At 43.0% G+C, this 15,232-nt stretch overlaps 1 protein-coding gene across 2 annotated transcripts in view; it reads right to left on the reverse strand.

Annotated features, from left to right (window-relative positions):
- Positions 1–15,232, reverse strand: part of TFCP2 (transcription factor CP2) — a 79,294-nt gene that overhangs the window by 23,191 nt on the left and 40,871 nt on the right. For both annotated transcript variants that reach the window (XR_013224008.1, XM_077297816.1), the window contains exons 7-10: positions 14,804–14,914; positions 14,370–14,458; positions 9,612–9,687; positions 6,774–6,867 (exon numbers count right to left, since the gene is read on the reverse strand). Coding sequence is in view for 1 of the 2 variants with exons in the window: in XM_077297816.1 (XP_077153931.1) it covers positions 6,774–6,867; positions 9,612–9,687; positions 14,370–14,458; positions 14,804–14,914 (370 nt within the window). In the remaining variant the exon portion in view is untranslated. The remainder of the gene's footprint in view (positions 1–6,773; positions 6,868–9,611; positions 9,688–14,369; positions 14,459–14,803; positions 14,915–15,232) is intronic.

Here is a 15,232-nt window from a genome sequence, read left to right on the forward strand (position 1 = left end):
GAACCCCTGATGTTAAATTTACCGTGCCCATCATCTGAGGGAGTTTCTGACCTCTGTAGAAAAATCTACCTTCCCTTCCAAACACTCTTTTAGTGATCTCTGTGCAGACAGGACTTCCCACTGCAGCTACCTGCTGTGGAATTGGGCCCATCTGACTGCTGGAATGCAGAAAGTTAGGGTTCCCAACAGGGACATCTCTGGAAGCTCTATGGCTGCCGAGGTCAGGTTCAACTCCTTTTCTACCTTGTCCTCAGGCAAGAAACAAGTCTGCAGCTCAGAGTTCAGTACAAGGCCCAAGAAGATTTGCACGCTTAGGGGTTGCAGCCTTGATTTTTGAGTGTTCGCCATCCAGCCCAGATCTTGAAAAACTACTGTAACCTCCAACTGCGTACCGGAGTGGTCCTTCGATCTTCCTACTATGAGAAAGTCGTCCAGATAAGGAGCAATGACTGTGTTCCGGATGCGCAAGAAGGCTCTGCTATCAACTTGGTGAACACTCTTGGAGCTATTGACAACCAAAAAGGAAGAGCTTGAAATTGAAAATGTCCGACTTCTCCTTGAATGTATAGGGCCACTCTTAGATATTTCTGGTGGTCCAGATGGATCGGGATGTGATAGTAAGAATTCTTTAAGTCGACCACCACCATAAAACAATTCTGATGACGTTTTATGGCCGTACTCACAGACTCCATCTTGAAGGTGTGATTCTTTATCCAGCGATTGAGACCCTTCATATTTATGATGGTCCTGAATGAACCATCTGGCTTTTTTATCAAGAAGAGGGGGGAATAAAATCCCCCCCCTTTTTTTTTTCTTTTTGGTTTGCACAAAACCTTGCGTAGAACCTGTTTCTCTTCTAGGCCCAAGATTCTCTGTCTCTAGGGCAAGTTGTTCTCTGGCTGATCTTCTGATTACAAATGACTGTCGCGGCAGATGATAGAATTCTATTTTCAGGCCTTCCCTTACTATATCCAGGACCCAGGTGCTGGTGGAGATGAGGAATGAAGAGGGAAAGCCTCCCCCAGACTGCTGGTCTGGTGTCATTGCAAGGACTTCTTGGAAGTGGAGGAAAGACTGCCAAACATGAATTCGGACTCCCTTTTACTTTTACCTTCCCACTCCCTTCTCTCTCTCCCGGAGGATGTCCCCTACTAAATTTTTTCCACCGAAAGGAAGACCTTCCTGAGAACCCGGAAAAGCCCTTCTTCCTGTCACCGGCTTTTTCCAGGATGTCGTGCAGCTTTTTCCCAAACAAAAATTGCCCATCACATGGTATGGAACACAACTAGTTCTTTGACTACACACACAGATCTCCCGAAGAGCCCTTGAGTCACAAGGCCTGTCTTGCTGTGTTCGATAAACCGGGAGACCTAGCTGCTAGCCTCACAGAGTCAGCGGACGTGTCTGCTAAGAATGCTGCAGCTCCGTGCAACAGAGGCTTGTTGGACAAGATTCTATCTCTTGGTGTTTTGGACCTAAGCTGTTCCTCCAGCTGTTGTAGCCAAATCATAAGGGAACCTGCAGTACAAGTTTCAGCGATTGCCGGTTTCAGACCTCCCGCTTCCTATGTGTGCCTTAGATAAGTGTCTGCCTTATCTAATGGGTCCCTGAGTACTCCTGAATCTTCAAAGGGTAGTGCTGACTTCTTCGATGACCTTGGCACAGCACCATCAATCCTAGGGACCTTATCCCATAAGTCTGCATCCTTTTCCTCAAATCCTTTTTGAGAATGAGGGTAAAGCACCAGTTTTCTCTGATCTCCTCCACTCTCTGCTAATGAGAGCCTGGACCTTAGCATTGACCGGGAAGGTGTGTTTCTTATTTTCTTCTAACCCTCCAATCATCACATCCTCAAGAGACTTAACTGCTTTCTCCACTTTTAGGCCCATAGTTGTTCTAATGACTTTAAGCAGCGTATTCACTTCCTCCCCCAGAAAGCACGGTCTGCTCCCTGTGTCACTGTCCGAGGAGGAGGATGAGGACTCAGTTATGCATTGTTTTTCCGATGATTTTGGAGAGGAGTCAGTTAGAAGAGACCTCCCTGAGTTTGTCTTCCCTTTCCCTTTTTTTTTTTTTTTTAAACAAGGTTTTAAGGGAGCCCTCCACTTCGGATCTCATAACGGACCGAAGGCTTGCTGCAAAGTCAGGGGTCTCCTCATTAATGGTCCTGTGGATGCAGTCAGAGCAGAGGCTCTTCTTCCAGTCCACCGCTAGCAAGTTTTTGCATAGCGCACACTCCTTGTTCCTCTTCTTAGCGCTAGCTTTCCTAGGCCTCCCCTAGTGATTTAAACAAATAAAGGGGCCAACTAAAAAAAGGTGACATTCACGAAGATCACTCACCACCCGCTGTCACTTAAAAGTACTGGATTCGGAGGTTGTGGTGGGACATGTACCACATCTTCTCTGGACACCGAGGAATCTAGAGATGCTCTAGTACTCTGACTGGGATGGCAGCTGCTCCTGCCACTCAAACGGCTGCCTCCCTTCTGCCCACGTTGATAGTGGGCTGTTGGCTGCTGCTGCCTTGGTCCTGCTCTGCTGCTCGCTCTTATGAAGGGGTAGTAAGCACCATCTTGTGGAGCTTCCTTTCCGGTCCCAACGATTGCCCTTCCTCTCCTCCACAAAAGTCGACCGGGCACACTGTCCAGAGTGTTTCTGATGGCGACGCGTAGGGCGCCGCCATATTCTTCCAGCATGCCCCCTGACGTCACTCGTGCACACCTATACCCAGCGTGCCTTGAGCCCTTGACGTCAGCGGTGCACACCACTTCTGGATGTGCGTCCCGGTCTCTCTACCGCACTGTGACCAGCGGAGAGCAGGTACGGGGAGAGCGGCAGGAGGAGGGCGGTGCAGCGGTCAGAGCCAGTACTGAGCTGATTGTGCCGCTAGCCCCGCACGTACGTACACCAAGCCTCCAGGGGACACGTGGACGGCACTTCCAGTCACATGAAGACCGGAGCCACAGGTATGCAGCCTGTTTTTCCGCCAGGACAGGCCTACTTCCTTTTTTCTCTTCACTGCAGATTTCAGCACGAGGATTCCATAAAAGGCAGGAAACCAACTAAAGCGGGGGAGAGGTACGGCCCTTTTACTTCAGTAGGTTTCCTGTCCTAGCTGGGCGGATTCCTCTCTCAGGTGTGCTGTCATGAATGAAGGGGAAAAATTATTTTGCCAGCTTTCAGAGCAAAGAGGACCATCAGGCCTGATGGAGCCTCTGTGCTCTGAAGGCTGGCAAAATAATTTTTCTGTTTAGCTAATAAAAGGTATCAGCCCTAGAATACTGGTGTCATTTTTGGGCATAGAAGTATTTACATCGACCCTTCACATTGCAAAGGGTGAAATCCACATATAAAATTGACATGCTGTGGCTCTGAAATTCCACACAAATTGTTTGCAATGTGTGGATGAGATTTTTGAGATTTCATTCATTATGCTGATAATGTAATTGAAGATTTTTCAATTCCCAATTCTGGATGGAAAAGCCGCACAGTGTGAACAAGCCCTCACAGGAAAAGGTAATTGACCTATACTTGTGACAAATCAAACAACCTACCAATTATCTGCATTGCAAGACCCAATTCAGATTTTGGTAGGTGGGAGATAGGTGAACATGGCCCAGTAGAGCAATAATTGTGCCATGTTGGTGAATACTAATACACATCTGAGACATACAGTGTGTAAAAAGTATTTAGTCAGCCACCAATTGTGCAAGTTCTCCCACTTAAAAAGATGAGAGAGGCCTGTAATTTACATCATAAGTAGACCACAACTATGAGAGTCAAAATGAGAAAACAAATCCAGAAATTCACCTTGTCTGATTTGGCAAGATTTATTTAGCATATTATGGTGGAAAATAAGTATTTGGTCACCTAAAAACATGTAGGATTTCTGGCTCTCACAGACCTGTAACAACTTCTTTAAGAGGCTCCTCTGTCCTCCACTCATTACCTGTAGTAAATGGCACCTGTTTGAATGTGTTATCAGTATAAAAGACACCTGTCCACAACCTCAAACAGTCACACTCCAAACTCCACTACGGTGAAGACCAAAGAGCTGTCGAAGGACACCAGAAATAAAATTGTTGCACTGCACCAGGCTGGGAAGACTGAATCTGCAATAGGTAAGCAGCTTGGTGTGATGAAATCAACTGTGGGAGCAATAATAAGAAAATGGAAGACATACAAGACCACGCCTTGATCTGGGGCTCCACACAAGATCTCACCCCGTGGGGTCAAAATGATCACAAGAACGGTGAGTAAAAATCCCAGAACCACAAGGGGGAACCTAATGAATGACCTGCATAGAGCTGGGACCACTGTAACAAAGGCTACCATCAGTAACACACTACGCCTCCAGGGACTCAGATCCTGCAGTGCCAGACGTGTCCCCCTGCTTAAGCCAGTACATGTCTGGGCCCATCTGAAGTTTGCGAGAGAGCATTTGGATTATCCAGAAGAGTATTGGGAGAATGTCACATGGTCTGATGAAACCAAAGTAGAACTGTTTGGTAGAAGCAAAACTTCTCGTGTTTGGAGGAGACAGAATGCTGAGTTGCATCCAAAGAAAACCATACCCACTGTGAAGCATGGGGGTGGCAACATCATGCTTTGGGGCTGTTTCTCTGCAAAGGGACCATGATGGCCCCATTCTTTCATGTACATGGATCAGTCAAGTATCATGAAATTTTGAGTGCAAACCTCCTTCCATCAGCAAGGGCATTGAAGATGAAACGTCTATGAGTCTTTCGGCATGATAATGATCCCAAGCACACCGCCAGGGCACGAAGGAGTGGCTTTGTAAGAAGCATATGAAGGTCCTGGAGTGGCCTAGCCAGTCTCCAGATCTTAACCCCATAGAAAACCTTTGGAGGGAGTTGAAAGTCCATGATGCCCAGTGACAGGCCCAAAACATCACTGCTCTAGAAAAGATCTGCATGGAGGAATGGGCCATCATACCACCAACAGTGTGTGCCAACCTTGTGAAGGCTTACAGAAAACGTCTAACCTCTGTCATTGCCAACAAAGGATATATAACAAAATATTGAAATGAACTTTTGTTAATGATCAAATACTTATTTTCCTCCATAATTTGAAAAATACATTTTGCCAAATCAGGCAAGGTGATTTTCTGGATTTGTTTTCTCATTTTTGACTCTCATAGTTGTGGTCTATCTATGATGTCAATTACAGGCCTCTCTCATCTTTTTAAGTGTGAGAACTTGCACAATTGGTGGCTGACTAAATACTTTTTTTCCCCACTGTATTCATGCATATTATAATCCTCCATGCTTTTAGCACAGAAGGCACCTCAAGTCCAGGAAGATAGCTCAGACATTCACTGCAGGTGAGCTTCTGACCATATAGAGGGCTAAACTTGGGCAAAAGATGACTTCCTCTCTATAAAAGTGGCCACAAAGTTGTGTAGAAAACATCTGGAAGCAAAGTAAAATTGTAATTTTCTGTAGAACAGCACAATATCACTGCAGCAAAAATGATATTAACCAGCCAACCTATGCCTGGTCAGGGATTTTCACAAAAATACAACAATAAAGCGCCGTGCTTTGTGAAGCTTAACACAGTAATTAAACAAGAGAATATAAAAGTCTAGAAGTGTAGAAAGATTTGGTTGGATCTGCTAAGCTGGATAGCTCTGTAATTCTGTATACTTCTAAGGCCGCATTCACACATCTGCGGTATAGACTGCAATGCACAGAGCGGCCGCACGTCTCCTGACCCAGACCTGGCTGCCTTATATATGCCTATGAGGCTGTAGAGTTCAGGTTGGGAGACCCACGGCTGGGCCATGAATTACGGGCTGTGACACGCGGATGGATAAGTGCAGTGTTGGTAAAAAAAAGCTGAGCACAAAAAAAAACAAACAGCTGTCGCGATATTAGAGAAAACCTTTTGAAGACAATAAGGCTATACAGGAGCAAAAGTAGATATGCTAAATATGCAGGTGCCTACTGGATGCTGGCTTTTAAGAAAAGTGCTAGAAAATTTATAAAGCACAGGAAAAAAAAATTCTATATACTTTTCCAACAATATTTAATATCCTGGCACCACCATCAGGACACTTGCATTACTTCTTTAGGAGTGCACCATTTTCAATGGGGTTCCTGACATGAACACTGCAGCCAGTATTTCTTACACTCATACAAAATGTGAACGCTGCAGCCGATCAATGTCCACTGATTGGGAGCATCATATGAGCGCTGTGGCCCATCAGTGGACGCTAATCTGCTGTAGCTTGACTGGCAGTAGGCTATCGTGAGGGCCCATGTGTAGATCATAGCAGACCAATAGGGGCTGCAATGCCCATATGGAGGGGGAGGATCAATATTACTTTATATTTTTTTCACCTCTGAGTCCATTAATAATCGTCCAGTAATGGATAAATGGATATATATATATATATATATATATATATATATATATATATATATATATATATATATATATATATATATATATATATATATATATATATATATATTCGCCCATATTAAGAACCAGCATCGGCTTAACATTACGTAAGCCATGACACACAGGAGCCGCTTCGGGTCACCGTATAGAGCATCTCCAGCTTGAGGATCGGTTCAGTATTTGCCCTACCACCCCCATGAAGTAGTTTTTTTATGCTCAGCCTTTTTCACCCATATGGGACAGAAGTATACACAAGTGTATGGAGCTGGTCAGGAAGAGAAAGTAGGTTGCAGGTTGAGGGAATGTGAAACAGCACTGCATTAACACTTTTCCTCCTAGGGAGTTACCTGAGAAATTTGTGAATAGCCGCGAGAATGCAGCAAATCTATTTCTATGTAGCCACTGTTGTGCCTCCTGAGGGGTTGATGTAGGCAAGAGGTTCTACAAGAGAAATGCATAAAGAGAGCTCCACAAAACTCCATTCTATACATTATGTAACAAATCAGTGTCTCACTGAGAAGGGCATTTCCTCTTCTAGAAGACTGTTTAACCTGCAGAGAGGTTCTTGTGTGTGCCGTCACACCTTCACTGGTTCTCACTAAATGTCATATACAACATGTGTCCATTAATCCATATTCGTATATACACACACACAGGTGAGCAAACCAAAACCCCACCGGCCCTAAACAATGCACGTGTCGTCAAGGCCAAGTATGTAGCTACACACCTTCTGGACATGTGCCTGCTTCTGTGGACAGATTCTGCCTACATGGCAGACCGCACTTCTTCTTACACATGAACGGTACTAGGGCAGGAGGACAGCCGATTTGCTCATTATGTTATGCCTGTTCACTGAGCAAGTGTCAGACCTTTAATAAAGCCAGCCTTGGCCATATGAAGGAACTGCTGCCCATTTTATCTGTGGATTTGCACAGATAAAATCCAGAGGAACACAGTAAAAAGCAAACCGATGAGATGTTACAGAACTTTCCCGTGCAGAATTTGTCCCCGCAGTGCAGGTTTTAACATCCGCAGCATGCAAATTATGTCAAATTTTGCCACGGACTTTAATAAATAATATACAATCAAATCTGCAAGTAATCTAGTGCTGCTGATTACCTGCAATACGAAGCAAGTACTCTCCCTCCCCAGGAGATTTGTCTTTGAGGTTCTTGCAGAAATAGTCTGCAGCGTATCCAACACATGTGGACCCCATAAAAGTTATACACTACTTCTACATCACTTTAATTTAGCCATAAAATGGACCTTAACCCAAACGAGTGATAATGCAACAAACACATACTGCAATATAGTGTGCCTATAAATAAAGGTGGATAGGCAGTATTACAACCTCTCACTCATAAGATCGGCATTCCACAATGGGGGAAAACTCAACCGAACATTTAAAATAAAATAATTTAAATAAAAACATTTGTTATAATAAAATTAGACAAATGCTTTATAATAATTAAAAAGGACCTTTCAGTACATTTTTCGTGTTGAACTGGTCACAAGATGTAACAGTGGCTGTAGAGTGGGATCATTTATTTTATTTTCGCCTTTCCATTGCAGACATATTAACAAGCAAAGTATTTGGCACCTAGTAAGTTAACACCCACTTGGGCTTACCCGTTATCGGATGGCTTTCTCCCTGTATCACACAGACCAATCATACGCAGGCAGCAACACAGCAGAAATAGAACCAGAACAGGTTTCTCAGTGTGTGAAGTAATCACTCTTGTCTGCTGTACTCAAGTAACTTTTACTCGCTCTGTAGGAAGAGCAGATACATTGCAGAAAAAATGTTAGTTGCTTGAGCACAGCAGACATGAGTGTGATTACATCTCACACACACTGAGCAAACATGCTCTAAGCTATAGGTGTGTTCTTTTTCTGCTGTGTGGCTGCATGCTTATGATTGGTCAGAATCATACAGGGAGAAGTAATACACACCTCCAGTGAAAGCCATCTGCCAACACCCACTTGGGCTTTACAAAACACTAACTCATTAGGTGTCAAATGCTACTCCGCAAATAAAAAAATAAATAAATAAAAAAAAGGGTTTATGTCACTCTTCACCCACTATTACATATGGTGTCTAATTCAACATGAAAAAATTGGTGAAATGGAGTGAAATCTTTAAATGGAGTAGACAGCGATCTGTCCACTGGTTTGATGCACTAAGAAACCACTTAATTTTCCCCAATACTCTATAGATTGTAAGCTTGTATGTATGTTTTGTATATGTTATATGCATGTAACTCTTTCCAATGTAGAAAGCACTGGAAATAATGGTGCTTACTAGCTAATATTTTTGTTAAAGCATCAGCAAGCAGACATATCTGTTCAGAACTATTCTGGGAAGCCACCCTTCCAATACAACTCACAGCCCGATCGTAATGGATTCATCCTCACTAGCCTAAGACCAATATCCCATTTCTGGGCCTCGCAAACAGAGTAAAGGTACCGTCACACTCAGCGACGCTGCAGCGATATAGACAACGAGCCGATGGCTGCAGCGTCGCTGTTTAGGTCGCTGTAGAGACGTCAAACACAGCAGCTCCAGAGCGATGCAGGAGCGATTCTGTGACGTAGCGGTGGCTCACTTATCGTTCTCGCAGGTCGTTAGCTCCATGTAAAACATTGCTGGCATCGTTGCTTTTGCTGTCAAACACGACGATACACACCGATCTGACGACCAAATAAAGTTCTGGACTTCTAGCTCCGACCAGCGATATCACAGCGGGATCCAGATCGCTGCTGCGTGTCAAACACAACGAGATCGCTATCCAGGACGCTGCAACGTCACGGATCGTTGTCGTTCTCGTTGTAAAGTTGTTTAGTGTGAAGGTACCTTAAGGAATGGCCACAGGTCTCCTGATACCAACTCAGTAGCCTCATAGGCATATATGGAGCTGCTGAGATCGGGTCAGGAGACCTGCAGCCAGCCCGTGCATACCGGTCTGTACTTGGACTGTGAAACAGGAATGTGTGAAACCGGTTTACGATTGTAATGTAATTCTATAAGACCTACACAACGGTGCTTCTAGACAAGTTGGGTTCTGATGGCAAAAGTGTGGTATTACAGATCTCATCAAAACTGTATTTCACCAACCATAGGTGCTGTGTAACAGGGTGGCCATGACACAATCTAAGGCCTAGTCGAATATTAGTCAAATACGTACCTGAGTAGGGGTTATCGGTGAACTTACATCAATGATGGGTGCAGGGGGCTCAGGTTGGTGATTTGGCGAACCATTACTGGAAAACAAGGAAGAAATTATCCTTATGGATCATTAAACCTAGATACCTTCTTCATAAAAATTGACTATACTCAAAAAAAAATAATAAACAGTGCAAGCAGAAAATCACTGTCTTTTCAATGGCTCTATTGCCATCCCAAAACCACCCATACATTAGGTACTGTGGAATATTTGTCATAGAGGGAACATCCACATGACTTATCCTTAGAGGTCTTCAATATCAGATTAATGGGGGTCCTGGATATCAACCCCCACCAATCCAGGGGGTTCCTGCAGCAGCTAGTACAGCGTATGGAGCCAGGACACCCCTGGTTCTGCAGCTCAGCTCACATTCACTTTAATGGGTGCTTTATGAAAGTCAGCTTATTTGTACGACAGCTCACAATGACTGACCTACAACTCCTCTATATGGTACTTGTAATGGTGACTATTTAACACAATTCATAATAGAGTCTAAGCACGTGATTGTAACAATCTCAAGGACCAGCAACATAGAAATGAAAAATTAATAAAAAGCAATTTAATTTTACTGGATTCCATGAAGTGTAAGATATATGTGGTCTTGTGTGGCTGCTATATACAGTAGATTGCTTTTTATTTTTTTTTTACGGAATGTGGAAGGGGGGGGGGGGGGGTCAAGGAAGAGAAATAATTTTTTCTCATACCATTAAGGGTATTCACGCTTGAGAACTCAGGGCCAAGAAAAATGGTTTGCAATTGATTACCTATAAAGGGGAATCTGATGGAATCTGCCAAAGACTTGAACACCAGGGTTACCCTTTATAGATACTAAATTGTGTGAGGACTATGGCAAGTTGTAAAACCAGGGGATCAGCAATTGTTATATCACGATAATAACAGCTGCTGGTTATAACATGGAAGTCCATCTCCTGCTACTTTTCCTACCCAGTTTTCTATGGAATATGCAACATTGTTAAGAAAAATGTCCCAATTCTATATAGCAACCCTGTATTATTATTATTATTATTTATTGTTATAGCGCCATTTATTCCATGGCGCTTTACAAGTGAGGAGGGGTATACATAATAAAAACAAGTACAATAATCTTAAACAATACAAGTCATAACTGGTACAGGAGGAGTGAGGACCCTGCCCGCGAGGGCTTACAATCTACAAGGGATGGGTGAGAATACAGTAGGTGAGGATAGAGCTGATCGTGCAGCGGTTGGTTGATCGGTGGTTACTGCAGGTTGTAGGCTTGTCGGAAGAGGTGGGTCTTCAGATTCTTTTTGAAGATTCTGATGGTGGGCGAGAGTCTGATGTGTTGTGGTAGAAGGTTCCAGAGTAGGGGTGATATGCGAGAGAAATCTTGTATACGATTGTGGGAAGAGGAGATAAGAGGGGAGTAGAGAAGGAGATCTTGTGAGGATCGGAGGTTGCGTGTAGGTAAGTACCGGGAGACGAGGTCACAGATGTAAGGAGGAGACAGGTTGTGGATGGCTTTGTATGTCATCGTTAGGGTTTTGTACTGTAGTCTCTGGGTAATGGGGAGCCAGTGAAGGGATTGACAGAGGGGAGAGGCCGGAGAATAGCGGGGGGACAGGTGGATTAGTCGGGCAGCAGAGTTTAGAATAGATTGGAGGGGTGCGAGAGTGTTCGAGGGGAGGCCACAGAGCAGGAGGTTGCAGTAGTCGAGGCAAGAGATGATGAGGGCATGGACTAGGGTTTTTGCAGATTCTTGGTATCCAAATCATAACTGGACCGGGGGTGAGCCATGTACCCCAGCACTCCCACTCTTGGTCAATTATTTTATCTAGTTGTGGGGGAAAAAGCCAGCGATTCCTACCTAGCTACAAAGTAAAGGCTACTATACGTGTGGGCACACAATTACTTCATCATTTATTTCATCCCGAAACACTGGGGTGAAACATCGCACCTACATGTTCAAGGATTCGAATGTGGGAGTCCTCCAAATAGAGTAGCTTACTGGATTCTACATTATTGATCCCAAATTATCTGAATAGTTTATTGGACATAGTAGCTTTTTTTTTTTTTTTTTTTTTTTTTTTTTTACACACCATGTGTTTCTCCTCCACCTCTCCTCCGCATGTTGATATTGTTGCCACACTTATGGTTTTAATTCTGTATTTGTCTATTTTACTTATTCCAAGATGCACACCTGTCCCTTACCTCCGTTTAGTATGGGAAAGTGTTGCTGCTAGGAATGATCAATAAATTTAGCATTTCCCCGTATGTTCAGATTTATTAAGATTTTTGTCGAACATTTCAATGTTAATGAAGGGTGTAGTGGTGAAAAAGACGCTAAATTCATTAAAAGGGTTTGTTCGTCCTTAGGGTACAAGAATGCAATCACTATATAGTGGTGTGAAAAAGTGTTTGCCCCCTCCATGATTTCCTATTTTGAACGTTTGTCACACTTAAAATGTTGCAGATCAAAAACATATTTAAATATTAGACACAGATAACACAAGTAAACATAAAATGCAGTTTTTAAATGAAGGGGAAAAGAAATTCAAACCTACAAATCCCTTTGTGAAAAAGTGATTCCCACCCCCACTTAAAAATAATTTAGCAGTGGTTTATCAGATCTTTTGGAAGCAGAGTTTAAATTCCCTAGCCACACGCAGGTCTGATTACTGCCACACCTGCTGTTTATCAAGAAATCACTTAAATAGGACCAGCCTGACAAAGTGAAGTAGACCAAAAGGTCCTGAAAACATCATTCTGCAATCCAAGTCATTGAGATCTATCTGTCTGGAAAGAAATTATAAAGCCATTTCTATAGCTTTCGGGCTCCAACTAACCACAATCAAAGCTATTATCCACAAATGGCAAAAAGTGGAGCAGTGGTCAAACTTCTCAGGAATGGCTGGCCAACCAAAATTATCACAAGAGCGCAGTGATGACTCATCCAAGAGGTCACAAAAGACCATACAACAATATCCAATGAACTGAAATTTTCACTTGCTTCAGTTAAGGTCAGTGTTCATGATTCCACCATAAGAAAGATACTGGTAAAAATGGCCTGCATGGCAGAGTTCCAAGACGAAAACCACTGCTGAGCAATAAGAACATAAAGACTCGTCTCAGTTTTGCCATAAAACATCTTGATGATCCCCAAGACTTTGGGAAAATACTGTGTGGACTGATGAGACAAAACTTTTTGGAAGGTGTATGCACCATTACAACTGGCGTAGAAGTAAGACAGCATTTTAGAAAAGGAACATCATACCAACAGTAAAATATGGTGGTTGTAGTGTGATGGTCTGGGGCTGTTTTGTTGCTTCAAGAGCTGGAAGTCTTGCTGTGGTAAATGGAAACATGAATTCTGCTGTCTATCAAAAAATCCTGAAGGAGAATATCTGGCCATCTGTTCATGACCTCAAGATGACGTACACTTGGGTTATGCAGCAGGATAATGATCCAAAACACACCAGCAAGTCCACCTCTGAATGGTTTATCAAACAAAATTAAGACAATAGAGTGGCCTAGTCAAAGTCCTGACTTTAATCCGATTGAGACAGCATGACCTTAGAAAGGTGTTTCATGCTCAGAAACCCTCCAATGTGGCTGAATTACAATAATTCTGCAAAGATTTGTGGGCCAAAATTCCTCTAGGGTGTTGTAAAAGACTCATTGCCAGTTATCACAAACGTTTGATGTTGCTGCTAAGGGTGGCCCAACCAGTTATTAGGTTTAGGGGCAATCACTTTTTCACACAGGGCCCTATAGGTTTGAATTTCTTTTTCCCTTAATAATAAAGACCTACATTTAAAACGTGCATTCTATGTTTATGTGTGTTATCTTTGTCTAATATTTAAATTTGTTTAGTGATACGAAACATTTACAGTAAGTGTGACAAACATGCAAAAGATTTGGAAATCAAGAAGAGGACAAACACTGTATGTGATTGCAGATTTAAATCCTCAGTGTGCACTGCGCACTAAGGATTCCCCGATGCAAGTCGTCCGTAAATATGCGATTTGAATACATGCAGTCATGTGCCAACGAGAAATGCACAGCCTCGCTCAAACCAAGTGTATTGAGTGAGGCTGGACAAATCTACTCGAAATGTGGCCAGGTATGCAAATTGCATGCTTGCAATCACGACTGCCTGCTCCTAGAACATTGTGAGGATTCACAAGTCACATAGGGCACAAATTCAGTCAGTCATTCACTCTAAGGCTAGGCTAGGGATGCACGGCAATTAATGAGTGAGGTATTCATCTGAAATACAACTAGTCAGTGACTAGGGTAACAATAGTGACATAAGTTACACCACTAAAACGGTGTTAACTAAAGATGAATTCGCTGGGCGCCACACCCCATTCACTGTGGAAGCGCCAAAAGTAGCAACATTTTTTGGGGCATCTCCACATTGCCAAAAATTTTGCAACCTTTTAAAGTGCTTTACGACTCTAAACAGTGATTAATCCGGTCCTGTGTACATTAAGAGCTCAGTGTTCTACCTCAAAACGAGCAAGTGTATTCTGTGTCTTGTGATGGTACACTGTTACACTTTTAAAGGAGAAATGATTAAAGACAAACTTTGAAAGGATATCTGCAACACTGAGCACAGCGCTGATCCCGCTCGTTCTTCTATTCCAGGCTGCAGCTCTGGATGAAGCTGTAAATCAACATTTTCAACTACATAGATGCATTTAGTCATATGTAGAATGGAAGAAGGAGAAAACTTACCCTTCACTAATTGTAAAACTATTGTGCGAACTGTTGAATCCAGGGGAGGGAGCATTGGGGACATATGTGATCTCAGGCCACGGCGAGCACTAAAAAACACAAAGATCCAGTAGAAACGATCACAACTGAAGCCATGGAGTCATCTGCGGCCATTCAGCCAGAACCTTCATTGTGTACTTCCATAGCATATACATCTGTCCTGGTAATGTGATGTGATGTAGAGGACACACCTGTATTCTCTGGAAGTACACACTGTTCACACTAAATGACAAAAAGTAGAGATCCTGAAAATCATGAAGAATTAAGAGAGAAAAGATACTGAAACCTTGTAAATACAATTTTAATGTTTATAGCTGCTGAGATGTATTTAGGAGCTAGGAAAGAACAGTGACAATTTAACAACTGCATAGGAAACATTGTAATAATCCTTTCACCTCTGTTAAAATGGTGGTCTCATAGGAGGGCTGATATTTCTCCTTCTCTTGTGGCGTTCGCTTTTCCATCTTTTCCCTGTCCGTTTTCTGTTTTCGGTCTGCTCCTTTAGGCTACAAGAGTATTAAAAACACAAAATACTATTTTACTGCTGTTTAATTGTACGTTACAGTGATGCTATTCCAGAGATGGTCATTGATCATGATGGGCGAACCAGAACACTGACTTCTCCTGGAAGTCCGCGTTACCGGTTGGGTTCGGCAGCCCAAATAAAGCTTGCAGCACAGTCAGTCAGTCAACAAGCTTTTCCGATGTGGGCACTTTCGGCCTCATCACAGCCATGCCAAATATTAACACTATTTTGATCAAATAAGCATAAAAGCCATTACGACAAGGTGTATCCATCGGGATGGCCTTACAATCTCTAATAT

The sequence above is a fragment of the Ranitomeya variabilis genome, chromosome 3, assembly GCF_051348905.1.
Source record: "Ranitomeya variabilis isolate aRanVar5 chromosome 3, aRanVar5.hap1, whole genome shotgun sequence".
NCBI lineage: Eukaryota > Metazoa > Chordata > Amphibia > Anura > Dendrobatidae > Ranitomeya > Ranitomeya variabilis.